Source organism: Typopeltis vanoorti, chromosome 8, assembly GCF_054136105.1.
Source record: "Typopeltis vanoorti isolate ZY-2024b chromosome 8, IOZ_Tvanoo_1.0, whole genome shotgun sequence".
NCBI lineage: Eukaryota > Metazoa > Arthropoda > Arachnida > Uropygi > Thelyphonidae > Typopeltis > Typopeltis vanoorti.
In genome coordinates this window covers 70,065,517-70,090,672 of record NC_143556.1, presented here as the reverse complement: position 1 = coordinate 70,090,672, position 25,156 = coordinate 70,065,517, and the positions used below count along the sequence as shown (strand labels likewise).

Genomic DNA, 25,156 nt, shown 5'->3' with positions numbered 1-25,156 from the left:
TAGCATATCCGCTCTCCAGCCAAAAAGGCTGCAGGTTCGAATCCCACTGTGGGCATGGATGTTTGTGATTATCTGTGAAATGGTTCATTGTAGTTAGTGGATTGAGTGGTGGAGAAAGAGTTGTAGAGTAGGTGCTCTCCCTCAATGAGTCTTTGGACACCCTGGAGGCATCACATAATAATAATAATAATAATTCCTGTTTAGTTACTCTTCTCTGAAAGTTATACCAACATATCTTCATTGCCTCAACCCCCCCCCCCCCACACACACAGATGCAGAGACTTACATGCCACTTCACATCACCATCCTGCCCTGAAAATGAAATGAAATTTTCAAACTTCAACCTCCAGGGCAGAGCAAATTTAATCCTTGGGACCTCCACTGCATCTGGAACAACGGGCTCTATTTACATCATTTGAACAAAATAATTATAAGAAACCCTCACTAAACTCCTTGAAAAGAACAACAAACTCCCACCTACTACATTATATTATTATTTTCTTGATCCCCATGGAGTCACAAGACTCATTGTAGTGGTCAACACTAGTGAACACTAAGTCCATTCATACTATTCCTTAAAATCATCCACAATCTGCATGTTCACCACCCTCTCAAGTCATGCATTTCTTACCCTTTTACTTATTTCTTACTCTTTTACTCACCACCCCCCTTTTCAACTTCCAGGGATGGCTTTTAGTCCTTGTTTCTTTCCCTCGTTCTATCATATGAAAAATCTCCTTAGTGTTAATACAATAATAATCCTTCAACAGCTTAAATGTCTCAATCATATTACCCCTTTTCCTTCTATCCACTAAACTCTGCAGTCCACACACCTAAGTCTATTCTCATAATCAATGTTGTACAGTCCTGACATCATTTAATTCTATCTCTGCAACCCCTCCAAGGTTATTTCATCCCCTTCAAATCCCAGTGACTAGATCTGAGCAGAGAAATTCAGATGTGGTCTGATTAAAGCTTTATACAATGAGACCAGCACATTTTCATGGTCTCTCATGGTCATCGTTCTCCTCAACATTGCTGCAATTCTCTGAGATGTCTTCACAACCTTTGAAATATGTCCTCAGAACTTTAAATCTCTATCCATAATCACCCCAAGATCTTTGCTTCCTCTGCTTCTTCCAGTATAACTCGACCAAGCCAGTATGAAGCATCCCATTGGTAGATCCCAAATTTTAAAACCTTACATTTAGTTGCATTAAACTAACATTCTGATGCCTTTTCTCACCCTTCCAGCTTATTCAAATCCTCTTGAAGAGCCAAAGTATGTCATCTATGTCACAATCAGATCCTCTAATACTATAATCAAATCGAGAACTCTTGTCAACTATCTTTCCTCAGACACATTTCTGCTGCACTATGTCTAACATCAACCTGAAATCTCATGCTACATGATTCACACTACCTCTTAGGTCATTCATCCCAACCATTACTATCATTTCCTCCACACTTTCACCCCTCTTCACAGCCATTGCCACACTCTCTATCATTTCACTAGGCAGGCACTCCTTTGGCACTCTACTCTGCACACCCTGAATCATTGACTGGCATCCCTAAAATTTCCTAAAATTAACCATAAAGCAGACTAGTACAAAATGATTTGGATAAAAACTATTTCATTAAAACTATATCAAGATGGAAGAAAGATCTACTACACAGATCCCATTTAAATTATAGAGGTTGTTCTGGAAGTGACTCATGCTACAGAATCTAGCGAGATGTAAACCTACATAAATTTTGGCTCGCTAACCTATCTGACTGTCAGCCTGTAATCAAAGAAGATCACTGCAGAGAGCACCACTGTCACCTTCCAAATATATGACTGTCTTTGTTCTAAACTGATGCCTTTTATTTGCAGTCTTCGTTGAGTGTGTGCGTTCAAAGTGCTTTGATAATGCTAGCTTGAGCTGGTGAAATGTCAAGTCGCAAATATTTAATATACATTGTAAGGCTGTCATTAAACATTTATATCAAGGTTGCCATTAACTCCCTACAACATTCTCATAAAATGCAAGATGATATGCCATTCTAAAAAATCATAAAAAAAAATCTTCTAAAATCAATATTTAACTTTAATTTAATTTAATTTAATTTTTTATAAAGTGAAACCTCACACAATCTCCAGGAGAAATTTGGCAATTCTGACAGCCCACCTTGTCTTTCAATCCCATCATTCTGAGCTTTGAAATGACAAAAGAAGTTGTTAACTAAGTGAAGGAGAAGAATTTACTCTGCAGATTATAGTATGTGCATGCATATGTGTGCATTCGTAAAAGCTTTATTTCTGAATTTTTAGCAGTTGTGCAAATGACATCAAATAAAAACGAGTATCATACAAATGATAATGAGTAAATTATAAAAAAAAAAAACATTTCTGGGCACCAAATATAAAAAGACAGAAGATATAATTGCATGTTATATTTGAACAACAGGAACTACCAATGAAATTAAGCAGTGAGCTAAATTTTTAATAATGTAAAAGTGGATATGGAAAGAAACTCAACTATACTGATAGAATCATTTTCATAACATAGAAAAGTTTCTATAGTCAATTTCCACTATAGCAAACACTCACATGGACAACAGGAATGGTTTGTTATAGTGGATATAGTTGGAGAAAGTGAATTTTCTTTAGAATAGCACCATGCTTATGAAGCATTGGTTGGGACTTTTCAATAGTTTGCTAAAGTGAGAGCTGAGTACACCATGACCAAGAAGGCATGAAGTGGCTTCAGAAAGCAGACGTATTGTGCTACAGATTTAGTTTTTCTTGGGTAGATCTAACAGGTGGGAAAAAATTAAATACATTTCTGATCTTATTGTCAGTTTGCTGCCATTTGCAACTGGAACACCACCTTTATTTCTGGCTGCCCCATTACATATGATGGTGAAGGGATCTGTATACACTAACTTTGCACTTATTGCTAAAGTACTACAAAGTTCTATTCATTCATTCATCTGCTCTCTTCCTTTTACAGCTATTATAACTATAGGGCGAAGCGGCATCTTGAGCGTTTGCAAAATTGTTTACCGAGCGCATCAGCTAATAAAAGGAAAATGTATGATAAGAGTATGATCGGAAGTGTAAGAAAAATGAAGGAGCGAGTGTTGTACGGTGATTCTTTAGTAAGAGGTGTAATAGATGAGAGTTTGTTCAAATCGTATTTACCGGGTGCAAAAATTAAGGATGTAAGTGAGTCTATCAGAACGTAAAAGCAGAGGGTGAAAGAAATGATAGTAGTGGCAGGAACAAACGGTTTAAAAGGTGATAAATATGCTATGAGAGAGGACCTGAAGGAATTACTAGAGATAGCAACAGAAAAGAGTGAGAGAGTTAAGATAGTGAGTCTGTTGCCACGGTATCACAAAGAAGAGTTGAGAAGGAGGGCCATAATTGCAAATGACTCTATGTGCAGGATATGCAGGAGGAGTAGTGTGAAGTTTGTGGACTTGTGGAGTGAGTTTGATGGGCGAAAGGATTTATATAGGATGGATGGATGGTTTGCATCTGAATGGATTTAGTGTGTGGAGACTGGAAAAAGTGTTGTTGAATGAAGTGGAAGTGGATGTGCAGAATCAGGGAAACTAAAGTTATTAAGGGGGGGGGGGGTGGATATGCAGACTTTAGGGAGGCAGTTGAGTTTATAAATGTGTATAATATGCCTGAGCAAGTACGAAGGACAACAAATCAGAATGGGATAGTTAGTATAAGGCATCAGGATAGGGGTGGGGCTAATGGGCTTCTGAATTTTATGTATACTAATGCCAGGAGTATTAGGAACAAGAAGGAAGAATTTTTGGCCTTGGTTGGCTCTTCCAGGCCACAGGTTATTGGCATTAGTGAAACATGGCTGACAGAAGATGATATAGCTAGTGGAATAGAATGTGAGGGGTATAGTGTGTTCAGGAGGGACAGAGAGAGAGAGAGAGAGAGAGAATAAAATGGGGGGGGGGTATTGATGATAGCTGATGAACTGCAGCCAAGGAGAATAGAAGTAGAACTGCAGGAAAGAGAAAACAGCACATTTGAAGCTATTTGGTGTGAGATTGTGACCAGCAGAACAAAATATACAGTTAGGTGCTGCTATAGACCAGGTGATGGAATAGATGGTGGAGATAGTATGCATAAGCAAATAGAAGCAATGAGTGGAAGGAGGGTAATTATTATGGAGGATTTCAACTATAGTAACATTGATTGGAAGGAGAAGAGGACACATGGGAGGAAAGAATTGGATTTTATGCAGTTATTAAGGGATAACTATCTGCGACAGCATGTAATGGAAAATACTAGGGGTCAGAGAGTGCTTGACCTAGTAACTGCATGTGAGAATTTGACTGTAATGAATATGACCACGTTGCCACCAGCTGGTGAGAGTGATCACAGCGTCTTGACCTGGGAGGTGGCTAAATGTGTGGAATTTTCAATTAAGACAGGGTACATGTGGAATTACCAGGCTGGTAAGTATGACAAGCTTAGGAGATTGCTTGGTTCAGTGCCATGGCATGTAAAATTGCAAGGCCTGGATGTTGATAGTGCATGGGAGGTGGTTAAGGAGAGTTTGCAGGAGGCAATGACTGACTGTATACCTAGAGTCCGAATAGTAAATCAAGTAGGGGTTAAATGGATGAATAACACCATTAACCTTGAGCTGCAAAAAAAGAAACAACTGTGGAGGGAATTTAAGGAGAAAGGTGACTTGCAAGCCCTGAACAGTATAAAGCGCAGGCCAGAAGGGTAATGAGTGTGGTAAGAAAAGCAAAAGCAGATTATGAAAGAAAATTAGCCATGCAGGCTAAAGAGAATCCCAAACAATTTTTTTGATATGTTGCAAGTAAAAGAAAAAACGTATTCGGCAGAATGATTTTAAAGAATGCCGATGGTAGGGAGGTGTTATAGATGCTTTTACTTTCTCTTTATTATATATATATATATATATATATATATTAATATGTTTCACAACTCACTCACACACAGTTATTTCCCTTCTAGCTTCTGTAATAGTTTTCCAATAAATCTAGCAAATCAGCTATCACCCTCCTATCCTTAAACAAACTAAAATTTAGGCCACTCTTAAGTTTAGTCATGTGTAATTCTTCCACTCATAAGGGCTTTGTCTAAGTATGAGACAAGGCCTTAAAATCTACCCTCTGAGACAGTCGCCTGTTAAATATTGACGAATTTATATTTTGCTGCGCCAGCCAATATATAGGATAGATGAGACTCTTATCCAAGGTGGCTCTCTCAGAGTAATACACAGTAATAAACTTTCTAACACTAATTCAACTAATTTCAATTCGCTTTGTCTTTGCATGCAGTCGTGGTCTAAAAAATCAACTTATATTCATATATCTCTCTCCTGCTAGGTTTGATAATAATTTTCTGAGTGGCTATTTGAATTCATAAGACAGGCTAGATTCAGGCGAATGCTATAAAACATATTTATTTAGGTTTAAAAGAAATACATGAAAAAATTTAAGTACATAGTTAACTTAATCACTTTCCTAGTAAAATTCTGATATCATTACTAACACAAGAATACATGCATAATAACTAGATCCCCAGAGTATTTCTATAAACATACAAACTTCAGGCTTAATTTAACATTATCTTCAATCGTTCTCTGGTCTCTACACATATCTCACAATTATTATTATTATTATTCCTGATACCTCCAAGGAGTCTGAAGAATCATCGTGGGAGGACACCTACAACCGTCTCAACCACTACACCGAACCTCTACTATGAATCATCTCCATCAACGCCATCTATCGCCCACCTCCACAACTAGTATTTTTTGTCTGTAAATTGCATGTGTTCTTAACAGCCCATTTGTCTGTATGCGGGATGAAAAACCGAGTTTCCGGGAGAAAAAACCCTGTTACCTCCGTAAGAGATCGGCTAACTCACCTTCGATTGAAATCGTCCAGATAAAGATTCCTCCCATCTCGATGAGAATCGAACTTAGGCCAATTCCAATCGAAGGGCGCAATGTACCGTCGTTCTTCCAATTGCGCTATGGAGGCACTTATATCTTATATCTCACAATATATCTCAGTTATCTCAAACACAGATCCCTTCTGGGAGACATTCTTCAAAACAGGGACAGGTCACTGCCATATTGGGATAATCTCTAAAGTTCTCTACAGCATGTCCATACACAAATCAGCCTATAGAGTTCGCACAAATCTTTAATAGGAATTCAGATACTTTAACATTTTTATGTTACCGTCCCATGAAATGATTTTTCTGTTCTATCCTCAGCCTTGTGTAGACATCAAGGCACCTTTGTTCTGCGATTCTCCGGGTCACTTACGATAACAGCACAGCCCGGTTCACCGAGTCAATAAAGCGATGTACCGTTCTGGACTTTCTCTGGTACTGCGGACACACATCTGGATTACCAGTCATCTGGATTTTTGATATGGTCTAGCTACTCTGTTATGAAGAGATAGCTAACCATTCCTTGCAAACATCGATAGGCCTCACACGACTTCTACGGCCAACTCGGAATCTTCACGCTGGTGGAGAGCACTGGCCAATGTCCATTATGCCATTATGATATTATGCTCTATTTGACTCTGATATTATCTTATGCTAATATTTCTTCAGTTTTGCCTTAAAGTTATAATGTACAATTTTATTTCCTTGCCAAAGCACAACATTCTCAGCCTACAATCAAAGATAGTTGTTCCTGAATAGAATTAATCTTTTGTCCCAATTTTTGATTATTCAGGACACAACATAGGTCCCCCCCCCATCTAAGAAAAAAATTTACTTCTGAAAAATTCTTTTACAGCTTTCCTCCTCCAGTTCTCTAGGATTAACCTCCTAGCATTTCTTAGGTCTAGTATCTATAATATATTCAGGTGAGGCATGTTCTACAGCTTTCTTGACTTCCGTATACTTGCAATCTGTGTGGCCATGATTGCCTTGCCCAATTTGAGTTTCATGCCTGACACCTCTTTGTCGTTTGAGGGAAATCGTTGGGATTTCGTTTCTCATCATTGTGGTTATCTGCCCTTGTCTCTATGCCTCTTTCATTCTCACCTTCACAAGTAACCCTTTGATCCGTGAGCAACATTTCGTCTCTCTGATCAACCATGTCAGGATCCTTTGAACAGGTAGCCTCACCTGATTTGGCTATGTTACATGTAACATGCTTGGGGCCTCTCTCAGAATATTTTCCCTTGCCAGTTCTCTGGGATTTCCACTTCATCGGAGCACCTCCCTTACTCATGGCTTGTGGCCCTTCTTTTCTTTGTCTTACTGCAATTCTCTTTCTTCCTAGAAAGCTTATTTCCTTTCTATGGTAATCACACACGAACTTATATTTTGTCAAGAAGTCATCTCCCAGTATCAACCTTGGATGTGGGGGAGAATTTCGTGGTAATACCAGAAATTGATGCCAAGCATACACACCAAACTCAGGTAATCTGGCTTTTACTCTTACAGATTCCTTCACGTGAACAACCATGGGGTATATTCCAACTAGATTTATGGGTCTCTTTAGATATTTTACTTAATCCTGTGCCTGGGGTTCCAGCTTCCTCAGAAAGCTCTCTGAGATAAAAGAGACTTGGGAACCGGTATCCACCAAAACTCTAAATCTCTTATTGCAAATTCTTCCTTCTACATAGATTTTAGGGAATTGTCCCTGACCTTTTTGATTTCTTTTCCCTGTATCTCTGGTGCAGGTATGAGAGCTATACTCTTTCTGATAGTCTCCTTTCAGATTCCCTTGTCTGGCATAACATTTTCATGCAATATGCCCCAGTTTATTACACTTGTAGCACCTTGGGATTTCTCTGTGATTACCCCTGTCATATTCTCCGTCCAATGACAAAGGAGCATTTGTAGTTTCTCGAGTGGATAACTCTGCCAACCTTTGCATTATGGAGTCCATCTTGTCTAGTACCGGCTTTTGTAACATCTCTACTTTTCTGTGGATTAGCTCAGGTGTTCTCTCATCCTTAGTTATACAATTTTCCTGGGTTCTTGCAGAGTTTGTCATCAGTTGGCCAAGCACTGCTTCGAGGCATTCCATCATGGGGTGATGTAGTTTGTCCACCTCTTGTTTAACCAACTGGCGAACTTCGCTTAGGGTGGGATTGTTAACAGTTACCTGGCAAACTGATTCTGCTCTATTCTCCTCATTTTCCTTCTGTGCTTTCGGTTTCTCCTTCTTTTCCTGACATTCCTTTATAATACTAGGGTCCCTATTGCTATCTCTTTTTTCTTTAATCATGTTTAGGGATCCAACATTGACTGCAGGACATATGTCTCTGAGCAGTTGTTCTTTTATTTTACTGCTGCATAACACTCTTTCAGGCTGGATATCCCTCTTCTAAAAGCTGTTTCTCTCAATTCCCTTTTTAGACCCATTCTAAAATGCTAGTAGACAGCCCAATCCAAGTGGTGTTTGTCTTCACTTGAGATGTTCAAGGAGTTCAAGAAAGTCAGTATTCTGTCATGGAAGTCAGATACACTATCTCTATCTCCCTGTGCCATCTTTTGGAGCTTCCATAGGTTGGGCTCTACATTCTTAACCTTAGAAAATTGTGAGAGTAGAAGCTCTTTAAACCTATTATAGTAAAGTGTTTCTTTCAGGGTCGGGGATGAGTAGAAATATGTCTTGGCCTTCCATACTAATTTGCTGCGTAGCAATACAAGTAGTTGGAAATCACTCCAGTGGCCAATCTTTCTTAGTTCCTCAATATATTTGAAGAAGGCAACCACATCATCGGTGTCTTCCCCAGAGAACTGTGGGAATACCTGCTGTGGATTAATGGTTCTAAAGAATTCTTCATCATTCATGTTAGAGCTTGTAGGTAGAGGCATGTTTGTATCTTAGCTTACAATAATATGTTACAGCAATATTCAAATTTTCTAATTTTTGCCTATATTTTCCTGACTGCCTGATATGAATTCAAAGACCTACTCACTGTGATTGATCGATTTATTAATTTTACGGGATCAAATCACATCCTGCCGGCTGACTTGGCCATTGTGATATATGCCTTTACTTCCTCTTTATTATATATATATATATTAATATGTTTCACAACTCACTCATACACAGTTATTTCCCTTCTAGCTTCTGTAATAGTTTTCCAATAAATCTAGCAAATCAGCTATCACCTTCCTATCCTTAAACAAACTAAAATTTAGGCTGCTCTTAAGTTTAGTCACGTGTAATTCTTCCACTCATAAGGGCTTTGTCTAAGTATGGGACAAGGCCTTAAAATCTACCCTCCGAGACAGTCACCTGTTAAATATTGATGAATTCATATTTTGCTGCGCCAGCCAATATATAGGATAGATGAGACTGTTATCCAAGGTGGCTCTTTCAGAGTAATACACAGTAATAAACTTTCTAACACTAATTCAACTAATTTCAATTCACTTTGTCTTTGCATGCAGTCGTGATCTAAAAAATCAACTTATATTCATATATCTCTCTCCTGCTAGGTTCGATAATAATTTTATGAGTGGCTATTTGAATTCATAAGACAGGCTAGATTCAGGCGAATGCTATAAAACATATTTATTTAGGTTTAAAAGAAATACATGAAAAAATTTAAGTACATAGTTAACTTAATCACTTTCCTAGTAAAATTCTGATATCATTACTAACACAAGAATACATGCATAATAACTAGATTCCCAGAGTATTTCTATAAACATACAAACTTCAGGCTTAATTTAACATTATCTTCAATCATTCTCTGGTTTCTACACATATCTCACAATATATCTCAGTTATCTCAAACACAGATCCCTTCTGGGAGACATTCTTCAAAACAGGGACAGGTCACTGCCATATTGGGATAATCTCTAAAGTTCTCTACAGCATGTCCATACACAAATCAGCCTATAGAGTTCACACAAATCTTTAATAGGAATTCAGATACTTTAACATTTTTACGTTACCGTCCCATGGAATGACATTCTGTTCTATCCTCAGCCTTGTCTGGACATCAAGGCACCTTTGTTCTGCGATTCTCCGGGTCACTTATGATAACAGCACGGCCCGGTTCCTCGAGTCGATAAGGCGATGTGCTGCTCTGGACTCTCTCCGCTACCGCGGGCACACATCTGGATTACTGGTCATCTGGATTTTCAATATGGCATATCTACTCTGTTATGAAGAGATAGCTAATCTTTCCTCGCAAACATCGATAGGCCTCACACGACTTCTACGGCCGACTAGGAATCTTCACGCTGGTGGAGAGCGCTGGCCAACGTCCATGAGCGCAGGAAACATGAACCAAAAAGTCTTGTATGGGGGGGGGGGGGGGAGCTTGACCTTTATGTTCTTCCCTTTTTTTCTTGGAGATTCTCACACTTAGCTACGTTTTTTACCGCACTGCACTCACCCATGTGCGCTGACGCTCTTCCGATAAGGCGTTCTCACTTCGTTATTCTAGACGGCTAAAGTGTGACCCTTGGACTTTGGCTTACATTCAACTTACATTCATGCAATACATAGAATGGGATACTCTAATTAAATTATAATCTTATATAAATTCCTCTATTTGACTCTATACAAACGGGTTAAGTCTCACATTTCTTATGCTAATATTTCTTCAGTTTTGCCTTAAAGTTATAATGTACAATTTTATTTCCTTGCCAAAGCACAACATTCTCAGCCTACAATCAAAGATAGTTATTCCTGAATAGAATTAATCTTTTGTCCCAATTTTTGATTATTCAGGACACAACAGAGGTAGCCGAATCAGTTGATGTAGTGGAATTACCGAGTGAGCACTTTGCAAGAGTATATCATTCAGGTGGTGATATTGCAGGAATGAAGGAACCAACAGCTTATACGGGAATTGTGGTGAATGAAGTGAAGGTGAATAGTCTACTACAAAACCTCAATGTGAATATATCTATGGGATTGGAAGGTATACCGGCTCATGTCGTACATGAAGCGGCTAAAGAATTGTCAGTGCCCTTGACCATTTTGTTTAATTTGAGTCACGGGTCTGGGTTAGTCCCGAGGGAGTGGAAAGAGGAGAAAATAGTTCCACTGCATAAATGAGGTTCCAAGACTGCTGTTGTAAATAACCGACTGATCAGCATATCGGGAGTCATTGTCAAGGTCTTGGAGAAAGTAGTCAAGAGGAAAATTCAGGAATGGATAGATGAAAATGAAATACTGTATGGGGGGACAGCATGGTTTTGTGAAGGGTAGATCATGTCTCAGTAACCTGCTCATGTTTTATAACACAGTTACGGCTGAACTGCATAAGGGTAATGGATTTACAGTGATTCTGCTGGATCTTGCTAAGGTCTTTGACAGGATACCACATGGAATTCTAATTAGTAAACTGCAGCATATGGGGCTGGATATAGGGTTGGTGAGATGGATAGGAGGGTGGTTGATGGAGAGATATCACAGAGTAGTTTATTCAGGAGTAGAGTCCAAAAGATAGCCTGTGACTAGTGGTGTGCCACAGGGTTCTGTTCATGGACCACTACTTTTCAATTTGTTCATTAACGATATAGGAAAGGATCTGAGAGGAAGTGTTCATTTGTTTGCTGATGATGCAAAGTTGGGTAGAGCAATAGTGAATGCACAGGATGTCAAAATTTTGCGGGATGATTTGGATAGTTTGGAGGACTGGGCTAAGGAGAATGGATGTCAATTTAATGTGGCAAAAGGTAAGGTTATGCATTTTGGGGTGAAAAGATTAGCAGCAGTATACCACATTGGTGGAACTGTACTACAGGAGATTGACAAGGCCAGGGATTTGGGAGTGTTGGTGGATATGGAGTTGAAGTTTAGGGGGCACATTGCAAAAGTGGCTACATCAGCTCATCAAATCACTTGGTTACTGAAGAATACTTTGACAAGTAGAGATAAGCAAGTTATTGTTCCTCTGTATCGAGCCTTGATACGACCCCATCTAGACTATTGTGCCCAGATTTGGGCACCAGGGTTTCTTCTTGATGGAGAGGAGGTGGAGAGGATCCAGAGACAAGTGACCAAGATGATAGCAGGTCTATGGAATGAACCTTATGAGAACAGGTTGAAGATTTGTGGGTTGCAGAAATTGGTTGATAGGCAGAAGAGGGGTAATATGATTGAGACATTCAAAATACTGAAGGATTGCTATAAGATTAATTCAGAAGATATTTTTGAGAACAGGACTGGTGGTGGGAGGACTAGGTGTCATTCATGGAAACAGGGCAAGAGTGTAGTTAGCAAGGGTGTTAGAACTAGGTTTTTTACTTGGTGGAATAAGCTACCAGAATCTGTTGTGGGTGCCATGACTGTGAAAGAGTTCAAGGCGAAGTATGATAGATACTGTGTGAATGTTGAATAGTTGTTCTTGACATGATATTAGGGCCTCCCTCAATGAGTCTAAGGACTCCTTGGAGTTGCTTATAATAATAATAATAATAATAAAACTACACTGGTGTACAAAACCTAAGGATGAACACTATTTGTGAAGATTACAACTTCACATTCTGATGAATCAGCTTGTGAAAATTTGTATAACTGATGATTTCAAGTAGAAAGCAGGTACACACTCAAATGTTCGAATCATTTGCAAAGGGATCACATGGTAGCATTCAACTGAATAAAAGGCAAAAGATTATGCTAAGCAAATTGTGTTTGAACGAAGCTCTTTTCATAAAGGAATAAAGTTGCAACCTTGGATGTCTTGGTCTTGTAATGTCTCAAAGACATCATCTAGATGATTTCATGCAGGGAAGAATTACTGGAAAACGTGAATAAAGCTGCAGAATTACTGATATTACCAGAGTTTGAAATCTCATAGAGATTCCAAACTCTGGTAATATCAGTAATTTGAAATGCTGTCCAGAGCTTGGACACAATGCTCTATTTGTGCCCAAGCTCTGAACAGCATTTCAAACCAATGGAATGTGTTCTAGACATTGCTAAGAGGTCGCTTGCTCTACCACAGAGCACAAAGACAGATTTTTAGTCAACATGCAAGCTGACTACAACTTGCATGTTGACTAAAGCATTGCAAAGGCGAGATAACATATCAAGAAACTGTTTCTTGGTGTCTCGAGATTTCCCTTGGTGAAACAGCACAAACGTGATATGAAATGTGATTATTACAATCAGGGTTCAAAAATCCACTAGCTTTCTTCAACATCATGTTCAATTTTTCTGTGGTGCTGTAGGAGAAGAATTCATTAGCAGTAGACAGCATGATCTTCAGATCTCAACCCAACAGAACATGTTTGGAACACAATAGGGAGATGCATTGGTGTTCGAAATTCTCTACCACAAAAAAAAACAAGGCCTTAGCCTTGCTCTGAAGGATAAGTAGGCCAGTTTACTCACTCCTGAATCACTTGGTGCTAAGCGCATTGTGAGAGCTGCATAGCAGTTCGGGGTGTACATATTTCATACTGAAATGTGTCACTGCATAGTTTTCTTTAAGCACTGTACATTAATTTCCTTAACTCATCCTTAAGAAATTTGTAACTTTCGCCAAAAACGAATTGCAATTTAATTTGTACAAAATTTTCTAACACATTTTTCCAGTAATATAATTTATTAGTATGCTGGCAACAAATTGTGTCCATATTTGGCTGTAGTCATGAAAATTTTTTCATATACAGGTAAAAATGTAGTTCATCGATAGCTTTTTTTTTTTTTTTTTTTTTTTTACACCAATATAAAAATCCAATGTCCAGTGTTCTGCTGATAACAGTATATTACACTCTACTTTCTCAAATGATAAATTCTCTATAAAAGTCAACATTTCTACAACCCTAAATTCTGATCTCCTAACTATTTTTAATCATGCAAAAGTGATCCTATATTGTTTTCTGCAAAAAAACTTCCAGACATGAGATTTCTGTTCTCGATATAATTCTAACCTCCAATGTTTTCTGGCATAAACATATTTCCAATACTTCCTCCTCAGTAACCAAGAAATTGTTATCTACCATGCCATATCTAATAGCTGGCCTGCACTCCTGAATATAGGAGATTATAGATCTCTACACTATATTTAACATACTCTCAAAGAGTAGAATCAATGAAACTTCCAGACATGAGAAGGAGAAGATAGAAGCCGGAATTCATGTATTAAATCAAAGATGAAATCAGCCATTCTGGGCCTCTGATAAGCATGGTGATGGTATTTTACCAGCTGATTAAGGACATTTATCAGCTTATCAGCATTTCCTCCAACTAAGAAGATATCCCTTTGCATCAACCAAGATGGCTAAGGGTTTGGGCCCTGTGGAAGATATGAATGTCTGTAAAAGAGTTTTCTCTGTACGAGCTTTTTTTTTAATAGCTTATGTAACCATGGGATTTGGAATGTTTCAGATATGATGATGGAGGTAATCATTCATAGGGCAGATAAGTGCAGCTATTTTTGGTACTCATTTAAAACTTTTTTTTATATCAATCCAATGTGTGAAAAGTTTTAAGCCTATCGTGCTTTTGCAATACCTGCATCATGCGTAGTGCTTTGCATAGCAAAGGAATAATGAAAAAATACTGTTCTATAGACCAAATATGGTGCTTTTTCAAAGAACTTCAGGCCTGCAATAAGTAGGCTGGTACTTTTCACACTAAATAATAAAAATCATTTGCTGCTTAAAGATTGGAGGATTTTTGTGCTCTTTGAACAGAAGGCAAAGATAAAATTTTTCGACAGCTTTTACTACTTTTTTTCTTTTTGAAGAATGACACAGAATGGTTAGAGAGTTTTTTAAGTCAATTAAGAGATGGAATGGAATAGTTTTCATAGTTACCCATGGTTAAGGCCATTCAGACAAAGCTATCTTCAAGTGTTTTTTATTCAGAATGAAAGTTTTCAGAATCCTGTGGAATAAATGAATCAAAGTCTCTTGGATATGAGTTTTGATAAAGGTGTGTTTTTGTGTTTGTTGATAATATGATATGGTCTGTCTGCACAGTTCTGATCTTGATAGGGATATTCAGGAATAGATGGATCTCCTTTAAATATGGAGATCACCCTCAATAAGATTATGAGAGATTATAACAATTAAAATATATGTAATACACGCAAATCGGCTTTCAGAACACATGCAATGTATGGAAAAAAAATACCGTTGTTGATGATGGGTGATAATGATGGTAACAGTGTAGTAGTAGTAGTAGGAGGAGAATTAAGTGGTAGTGGAGATGGTGAGATGTATGTAGCGAATTAGAGTAAAGTGCCCTCCCATGATGAGTCATTAGACTCCTGGAGGTGTCACATAATAATAATAATAAATGCTCAAGGAACATTTCTAAACCCCAACAGCATTCTGATAATTATTGCAAGTTTTTCCACTTGGTTATACTATAAATTAAAGATACCTAGAAATTATATACTTGGTTTAATCTTTTTCCAAGTGTAAGCAAACAAAGTTTGTGCCTGAAGTATTTTCACGACTAGGGCAACTCGTGGTAAAGGTGGTATGACTTCACATCACTTGCCTTAGTATCCCATAATGCAAAGCACATCTCCTTGTGGACATGTATAATGCTATGCATTATGGGAAGGGTCAATACCCAGACCAGTTTCCCTGTTTAAGTGCAGGGTTACCTCTCCAAAAACTCATGCAATCACTCAGATCATCCAACAATGAGTGACCTGAGTGATCATTTAACTCAGCGGTGGATCTGCTCAATGATAAGCTTCCCCTACTACCAAGCAGAACCGCTCATATTCCAGGAAAAGCATCAGCCAAGGAAGCCCTAATATAGGCCACCCTCAACAGATCGAAATCCCTGGATGCTCAAAATCTCCCTAAGGCAAAAACCTTAAGGGAGCAAGAACTCTGCTCCCCTGGAATCAAACCACCAACTGGTTTCCCTGTATTATGTGAGGGGTTACCTCTCCAAAAACTCGTGATCCCCCAGATCACCCAACAATGAACAACCCGAAGGATCTTTTAACTCAGCGTTGTTCCACTCAGTAACAAGCTCACCCCATCAGCATTGGCTCTACACAGTGGCAGGCCCACCCCACCACTGAGCAGGGCTGCTTATATCTCATCTCAGGAGGTAACAGCAACAGCTGAGCCTCAGTAAAAACTTCATTGGCTATAGCATTGCCATCCATTACCCTAGGCAGAAACTCTGCTTCCCTGGAATCAAGTCATCAACCTCTTTTTCCCTTCATTGAGGTTTCATCAGTGGGAACCAGACCCAGAGGTGATACCAAGGTTGAAGTAATGCAGAAGTCATATTTTTATATATGAGTTGCCAAAAGGTGTCACATCTTATTATTAAAATACTCTGGATTAGAGGTAGTTAGTTGTTGAAAGTTTTTCCACTTGGTTATACTATAAATTAAAGATACCAAGGAATTATATACTTGGTTTAATCCTTTTCCAAGTGTAAGCAAACAAAGTTTGCACCTGAAGTATCTTCAGGACTGGGGCAACTTGTGGTAAAGGTGGTATCGACTTCACATCACTTGCCTTAGTATCCCATAATGAAAAGCACATCTCCTTGCAGACATAGCATTGTACATGTCTGCAAGGAGATGTGCTTTGCATTATGGGTTACTAAGGCAAGTGATGTGAAGTCGATACTACCTTTACCCAGTCCTGAAGATACTTCAGGTGCAAACTTTGTTTGCTTACTTTAGAAAAGGATTAAACCAAGTATATAATTCTTGGTATCTTTAATTTATTCTGCTGTTTACTTATGTCAGGAAATAAAAAAAATATATGAAAGAAAAAAATATCTTACTAATCCATGACCTAATGCTCCTTCCCAACAGACTGTACGGAAAAATTCTTGATCTTGAACCTTTTTAAATAGTAGATAAAGTCTGTGAGGAGTGAGATATTTATGTACTTTAAACCCTTGATTGAGGAAAAGCTCTATAAAATCTTCTCTGTTGGTCCGCAGTAAAGCCTGCTCAAAAACGGCTTTATCTACCTATAAATATGACATCAAATTATAATTATTCAATACCAAAAAATACACAAATTGCTAGTCAAAATTTTAACTTATATATGGCACTAGAGGACCTCAATGTAAAGAGGTCATTGGTAAAGAGCTCTGGAAAAGATAAGTGCTATTTGTTTAATAATTGCTGGTATAGTTTGCATTTATTTTTCATAGCTTGGTGTAACTGTGTAATTGCTGGGCTTTGTGGATTTGTTACTCACATAATTCTCCTCCTCCTCCTACTACTACTACTATTACACTACTTTACTTAATTCTCATATTACTACACTTGGCAGGGTAACACAGTATTGGACAAGGGAGATGGATATACAGTGGTGTACTTAGATTTGCAAAGGCTTTTAATAGACTGCCACATAACAAGTAGGTAACTAAACTGAAGCAGATGCGATTGGATGATAGATTAGTGAGCTGGATAGGCAAATGGCATTTAGATAGGTATCAGCAAGTTATGTATGGGGGATGCAGTGTTTCAGAAGAGGAAAGTCACTAGTGGTGTGCCACAGGGGTCTGTTCTGGTGTCACTGTTATTTACTCTGCATATTAATGATATTGGGATGGGTTTAACTAGTGATAAACAACAGTTTGTGGATGATGCAAAACTGGGAAGAATAATGAGTAATCAAGAAGATGTTGTGATCTTACAGGAGCACATGAGTGGGTATCAGTATAGAACTGTCAATTCAATGTTGCAAAGTGTAAGGTTCTGAAAGTTGGTAGAAAACAATGGAATGCAAAGTGTACCCTTGGTAGGGAAAGTTTGGAGGAAGTTGAGGAGACAAGATACCTTGGAGTGGTGGACAAGGCTCTGAATTTCAGAGGTCACATTGCACAAGTTGTGAAGTTGTCACATTAGATTATGGCAAGGATGCAGAGGACATTAACGTGTAAAAAGAAGGAGGTTCTGGTTTCATTGTATAAGGCCATAGTCAGGCTTCGAATGGATTTGCACAAATTTGGTCCGCTGGCTTTTATGTTGATAAGGATATATTGGGAAGAGTCAAGGGGACTGACTAAGGTGGTAACTGGTGCTTGCTATATGGGATATGAAGACAGATTGAGGGAAAGCAGTTTGCAAAGCCTTGTGAATAGGAGGAAGAGATGGGGGACATGATTGAGACATGTAGATTTGTAAAATGTTATTACTGGGTTAACGTGGAAGAAATTTTTCATAAAATGGGAGAAGGGATAGAGCAGGGGGACATCCTTGGAGGTTATATAGGAAGAGTGGTTAGTGAATGGAAAGCATTAAACTCATTCAATGTATCTGACATTAGATACATCGAATGAGTTTAAAGTGGTTTGATGTAACATATGTTTCATATGTAATAATGCGTACCTCCTATGATGAGTCATTTGACTACATGGATGTCTGGTGTTAATAATAATAATATTGTGGTAGTCATTTTCACAAAATGTAACCATGTGGAAATTAGTACTGGATTCAATTTCCAGTTGATTCCAGTTATCTTTAGATGATGGGTGACTGAATGCACTCACCTTTGTACTTAGTATGCTTCTAATTTTCTTATATTTAATAATAAATAATAAACTAACATTTACTGCTAGTCCACCATTTTTTTAAAAACTAACAAATTGAATACGATATTAATACAAAAAATAACAAATGCCAGTAAAATCATTTCCAGATATTAAAACAGTGAAAGTAATAAGTTTCACTGTCTTAATACCTGGTGATTTACAACAGTCAGGACACTGATACAATAAAAGCCATTAATAATATCAACTATTGAAAGGGCAAATCTAATCTGATCTTAAACATTATATTTTCTATCAGCTTTCTTGTATTGCTTTCAAGTCATTGGTACCAAGAATAACTGAAGTCTGAAGTGTCACAAGATCAAACTGGTGACATCCTCACATCATGCAGCATTGATACCTACAGTAGCGAACAAATTAATCTGAAGAAGCCGAATTTTCTTCAAGTTTTTGTATTTGGTTTGGTTTTTGTTTCAGTTCACAATAATTTTGGTTTTGGTTTACTATTTTCGGTTTTGGTGTTCACTATTTTGGTTGTGTGCTGCATGTTTTAATTATCTCTACGATTGTATAGGCAAAGTGGATATTAGATCCAAATTATTTCAAAGCCAAATGTTTGTAGAAACTATGAAAGTTTCATGAATTAACCAGAGAGCTTATGAGAATGCAATCCTGGACACTGGAGTTACCTTAGCTTGCACTACTTAAAAGATATGAGTGCTGCCCAAGTGTCCATATATTTGCCTTTTATTAGTGCATATTTTTAAGGTTTCACTGGCCTGACAGCTGTTTTGAACTGGTTGGTTCTCTTCAGAGACCAGGCAGAAACCTTAGGAGAGCAGAAACTCTCATTCAGTAGTAATGAAATCAAATGTCAGAGAAATGTATTTTTTGTAAGTGAACTTTCAATTGGTGTGTATCCACTTTGCCTATGTAACTTCAAACCGCCGAAATGAAGTGTATGGCTCTTTTTTTAGTAATTACTTTTCCACACTGACTGAGAGTTCATGTACGAAAAATACATTTCTCTGACATTTGATTTCCTTAGTACTGAATGAGAGTGTTTTTGCTCTCTTAAGGTTTCTGGCTGATCTCAGAAAAGAACCAACCAGCTGGAAATAGCTGTCAGGCCATATAAAGCAAATATATGGATGCTTGAGCAATGTTCATGTCTTTTAAGGAGTGCAAGCTAAGGCAACTCTAATGCCAAGGATGGTATTCTTGTAAGCTCTCTGTTAATTTACGAAACTTTCATAGTTTCTACAAACATTCGGCTTTGAAATAATGTTGGATCTAATATCCATTTTGCCTATGTAATTTTACATCACCAAAATGAAGCCGTTGGCTCTATTATTTAATAATTAATGTCTCTATGATGTTTATTAATAATTCAGTGAGTTTTTAATAGTGTAAAGAACGTGACATTCATAGTGTTTTATTCATTTTGTGTAGCTATCAAATGAATACATCTCAAAGAAAGAGTTCAAAAATATGTACTCTTTCTCAGCACACATCCATAACTCAAAGACAAATTGCCAACGAGTGTAGTTTGGTTTGGATACTGCTAATGTGATTTTAAAGAGGTTTAGGGAGATAGGTACCTTTTTCCCTAACAGAAAAGAAAAATATGGGCAAAAAAGGAAAACTAACTTATTCAAGATTGTTTACCAGTTAGGAAAAGCAAAATAAATCCAAGATTATCTGCTGTAGACTTAAACAGAGACTTGGCAGATAGTGGAATTAATGTTTCTAACATGTCAGTCCATCGAAAATTGTCAGAAGCAGAGAGAACAGCCCAACAAACCAAAAAAGAAACAACTGTTGATGAAGGCTATGCAGGAAAAGAGGCTCCAGGACAAAACTGTACAAAGATTGGCCTGCTGAGAAGTGGAAGGGGTCATATTCTTGATGAGAGCCATTTCTTTGTGCAAGGAGAGCAACTATCCTATGTTCACAAATCAGCACCTGAGAAGACTTCTTTCACCCACCTTCAACAAGCTCATCAACACCCAGCTAAAAAGATGTTCTGGGGTTGTTTTACATATGAAGGTCCAGGATCACTTGTGTCTGTTGATGGTATGATGAAAAGTGACCAATACATAAAAATATTGGAAAATAGAGTGGTCCCACAGATCCAGAAAGGCAAAGAACTCATTTTCCAATTAGATCTTGCTCCATGCCACATTTCAAAAAAAGTGAAAGAGTTCCTCAAAAATCACAACATCCAATTGCTTCAGCGGCCAGGTAACTCTCCTGATATTAACCCAATAGAAAATTTGTGGGCCATAGTGAAAAAGAGACTTGGAAACTTAAATTGTGCTACAAAGAATAACTCAATACAATCCATTATATAAGTATGGTTTCAAGATGCAGAAATAAGAAAAATGTGTTCTACATTGGTAGAGTCAATGCCTAAGTGAATTAATGAACTTATTAGGAACAGAGGAGCACATATAAATTATTAGGAAAAGTTGGAGTTTAATTTTTGTACTTATATTCTTACAAAATTAAAATTTTCCTTTAAGATGTGAGTGTTCAGGTTAATTTGTTTGCTACTGTAATTCTTATTAAAGGCTCCATTTGAATGAATAATTCACTAGATTTTTTTAAAATGGTATGATAAGAAATTTTCTTTCAAGTATGGCATTGCAGCTGTATTCTATGTGCTGCTTATTTTTGACTTGTAGTTAAGCCTGAGTTTACAATGTTCCCCTTCCTAAACCTCAAATTTCTTCCTCCTGACCAATGTATGATCACTACTAATCACACAGATTACTTGGCCATGAACAGGCCACTGAGCCTAGCATGTTAAGGGGAAAATTTTAATTTTGTAAGAATATAAGTATGAAAATGATAAGAAATTTTCTTTCAAGTATGGCATTGCAGCTGTATTCTATGTGCTGCTTATTTTTGACTTGTAGTTAAGCCTGAGTTTACAATGTTCCCCTTCCTAAACCTCAAATTTCTTCCTCCTGACCAATGTATGATCACTACTAATCACACAGATTACTTGGCCATGAACAGGCCACTGAGCCTAGCATGTTAAAGGAAAATTTTAATTTTGTAAGAATATAAGTTTACAATGTTCCCCTTCCTAAACCTCAAATTTCTTCCTCCTGACCAATGTATGATCACTACTAATCACACAGATTACTTGGCCATGAACAGGCCACTGAGCCTAGCATGTTAAGGGTAAAATGAGACAATATTAAATTCAGTCAAAGACAAAGTAAGTCAAAAGTAATTATCAGTCTGGTTTTAGATAAAATATGGCCAGTTTTACTTCATTATTGTAGTATGCATAAGCAGGATAACCAAGGCTGTTTATAGGAAAAGATGAACAATGTTTACATATACAAATTCATGAATACTAATAGTCAATTCTCACTGTATCAAATACCAGTATAAAAAATTCACACAACAAAACAAACTACAGTGGTATCTCGCTAATCCGAACTAATAAAAACCGCGCTCGTTCAGATTAGCGAAAAGTTCGGATTAGCGAATTTTCCCCCAAGAGGCAAAAATAACTAGTGTTTAAGACAAAAATAATCAGATTCTAATGGTACATCAGTCCGCGCGGTTAGCCTAGTGGCTTTGCGCTTTGCAACCATATGCCTGGGGAAGGAGTGTCCTAGGTTCGATTCCCGTCGGAGACGTGAAGAGCTGAAGGATCTTCCTCAGCCATAGCCAAGTTAGCTGGTCTTGGGCGCGGGCAGTAGGGTTTTCCCGCCAGTTTATCTGGTGTTTTTCATCCCGCAAGCAGGCAAACCAGACCATTGAACACACAGGGATACAGCCAAGAATACCTTGAGGCATAGGAGTGACCATTCTATCCTCGTATTTCGGTTACGAAATCTAAGCATGCTTAGAAGGTTGTGGGCCTTAAAGGCCTGTTAAAGCCATTGGGATAGATAGAATGGTACATCAATTTAATTCTGTAAATAAATGAATTAACTGATAGAAAAAATGCTACTGTACTGTAATATAAAACTTAAAAAAAATAATACAGTACGCAAGTTTATTTTTGTAAAATATTTTAGTTTGTATTCACCTGTATTGTTGAGGATTCTGATTTAATAAAATTGCATAGTTCAGTACATAACTTAATTTGTGTAAAAAATACCACTTTCTTGTACACAACACACACAAAAAAGTTTCTTTTTTATTTCTTTTTAAAAAAGTCACTGATTTTCTTTTGCTTCTTGGAAGCTAAACTTTTTTCGAATGCTTCTTCTATGAGCTGAATTAGCAATAAAATTTTGTGGAATGGCGTATCATTCTGCTCAGCCCATTCTATACACATATTAAAACTGCCAACTGCTTCTTTATGTTTTGCTTTTTATTTCTTCAAATTCTTTATTGTCATCATCGTCTGCTAATTCATTCTGTAGCGTCATATTTATAATTTAAGCATCTGATTTGATTTCGAATTCACTTTCGGTTCTACCTATAATCCATTCCGTAACATCTGTTTGTGAAATTTCAACATTCGGATTTATATTTTTAACCAAATTATGCCTGTTTTGAATATCCGCTTTTTGTGTATCACTGTAGTTATCTTCGTAAATTCTAGAAGGCCACAGTTTTTTTCCATGACGCTCGACAGTGGTGATTCATGCCAACAAGACAGTACATACTGTACAGTATAAAAATGCAAACCTGAACACACAATAAATCAAAATAGGCCTACAGTGTAACCATACAATCGACAGTATGAAAAAAAAATATACTGTACTGTAATAATAATAAAATAAATAATCATAGTTAAAATAATAATTATTAAATAAAAATAATAGCACACAAAATAATAATACGTAATAAATATTTTTTTTTTCTTTCAAACCGCAGTTCGGATTACTGGAGGGTTCGGACTAAAGAGGTGCGGATTAGCGAGATACTACTGTATTCATTATTACAAACTACTGATGTGGTCACTACAAGTCTGTTACTGAGACATTCAACTATAATGAATTACAATATATGTAAACTTATTTACATATTGATGTAAACCTGGAATTGATGTTGATGTAAACCTGGAAATAAATAAATGAATGAATGACAATTTCCAGTACCTTCTTTTCAGAAAGATTGAAGCATATTAAAGCCTTAAATAGTTGGAATACAGCAAATCTTTCAATTAATGTGTCCAAAGAAAACAACATAATAAACAAAATCACACTAACTGCATATGATATTCAATATTAAAAATTATAATCAGACCATGGACTTGAACAATATTGGTAAATTTGATTTTTGTGGAGTTTGGATAATCTGATCAATTTCAATGCAAGAAAAGCACAACTCTGTCTTATATCATGCAAAAAAAAAAAAGAACTCTTCTCTTTCAGCTTTACTTTTGACAACATCCAATTCCCATGCAGGATGAGATTTATCTTTTTGGAACAAGACTAACTGCAAATCACTCTTGGCACAAACAAATTACAAATATTGCCTCCTCTGCTTCGAAAAAATTAGGTTTCTTTTTTGCTTGAAGCATTACTTTAACTCCAAACAACTTCTAATGTTATACAAATCACGAACCTGTCTGACCATTGAATATTGTTCCTATATCCGGGGTGGTGCCCGTTCTTTTTTTTCTTTTTTTTTTGTACAGAAAAGGGCAGTCAGACTGATCAATGATCCCCCACTCACTTTCACACAGGTGCTCAGTTTCTGCTGCTTGCAACTTTTACAAATATTTCTACATCACTGTTCATCAGAAACATCAATAATACTCCCACCTGTTCTATCAAATCAGTTCAAACATATGAAGTAACTAACAAACATTACTTCACAGTGCATCTCCAAACTCACAGAACAAATTTCTCCTCCTCGTTTATTCCTTCCACTGTTGCCCTCTGGAACAGTCTACCATCTTGCATTTCCTAAGGAATACAACCCACAGCTTTTCAAGATAAATGTGAACAAATTCCTTCTTCCCTTCCATGGTATACTATAGGTTGACCAACCTTTCGTGGATGGGTTCCCCCCCAAAAATTTTTTTTTTAAAATAATAATAATAAAAAATTAAACCATTGTTTTACAATAAAAAAAAGGATTGCAATAATTAAAAGTTTCTTATTGGCAATAGAAAATTACATGTATTTGTTTCAGAATTATTTGTATAAGATACTTTGAATGTCCTTTTCTTTCTTCTTTTTCTCGGCATACGCTTGACAGTAGCAGGTAAAAGCTTTCTCCAAGTTTTGGCAGACTAGCATACTTCACTCAATGTTAGGATCAATATCCATAAGTTGCTGTTTGAACATTTCTAAAAATACAAAACATTGCATCAAATTCTCCTTTGCCTGCATATTTTTGTCTATTTTACAATCTTTGGTGTCTGCATCTTTTGTATGCAAGCTATTTACCCAAGTTAAGGAATGTGATTTGCAAACATTTGTAGTGTAAATTTCTTCTGAACCAAGCTCTCTTCCAATGTTAGTTATTTTTTCAATAGTATTATCCCCATGCTTGGGGATAATACTATTGAAAAAATTAATTTTGCAAAATTCAGCAAAAGATGTTCCCAAACCGATTTTATACTGCTTGATCATTTGATGCCATTATTCATGCATATTTTCAATGCTATGTCTCATAGAATAATTTCTTCCAGAATTCTGGCAATGAAATTACATTGTCTACCACTGTGGTTTTAATTGCCTTTCCAAAAGCTCTTATAGACAGTATACCTTAAAAGT

The 25,156-nt window shown here is 37.1% G+C and overlaps 1 protein-coding gene across 1 annotated transcript in view; it reads right to left on the bottom strand.

Moving 5' to 3' along the window:
• LOC150104082 (transient receptor potential cation channel subfamily M member-like 2) overlaps positions 1-25,156 on the bottom strand; it is a 580,140-nt gene that overhangs the window by 370,411 nt on the left and 184,573 nt on the right. Inside the window, exon 10 of the mRNA XM_090396744.1 lies at positions 16,731-16,922. Coding sequence (XP_090252870.1) covers positions 16,731-16,922 — 192 coding nt within the window. The remainder of the gene's footprint in view (positions 1-16,730; positions 16,923-25,156) is intronic.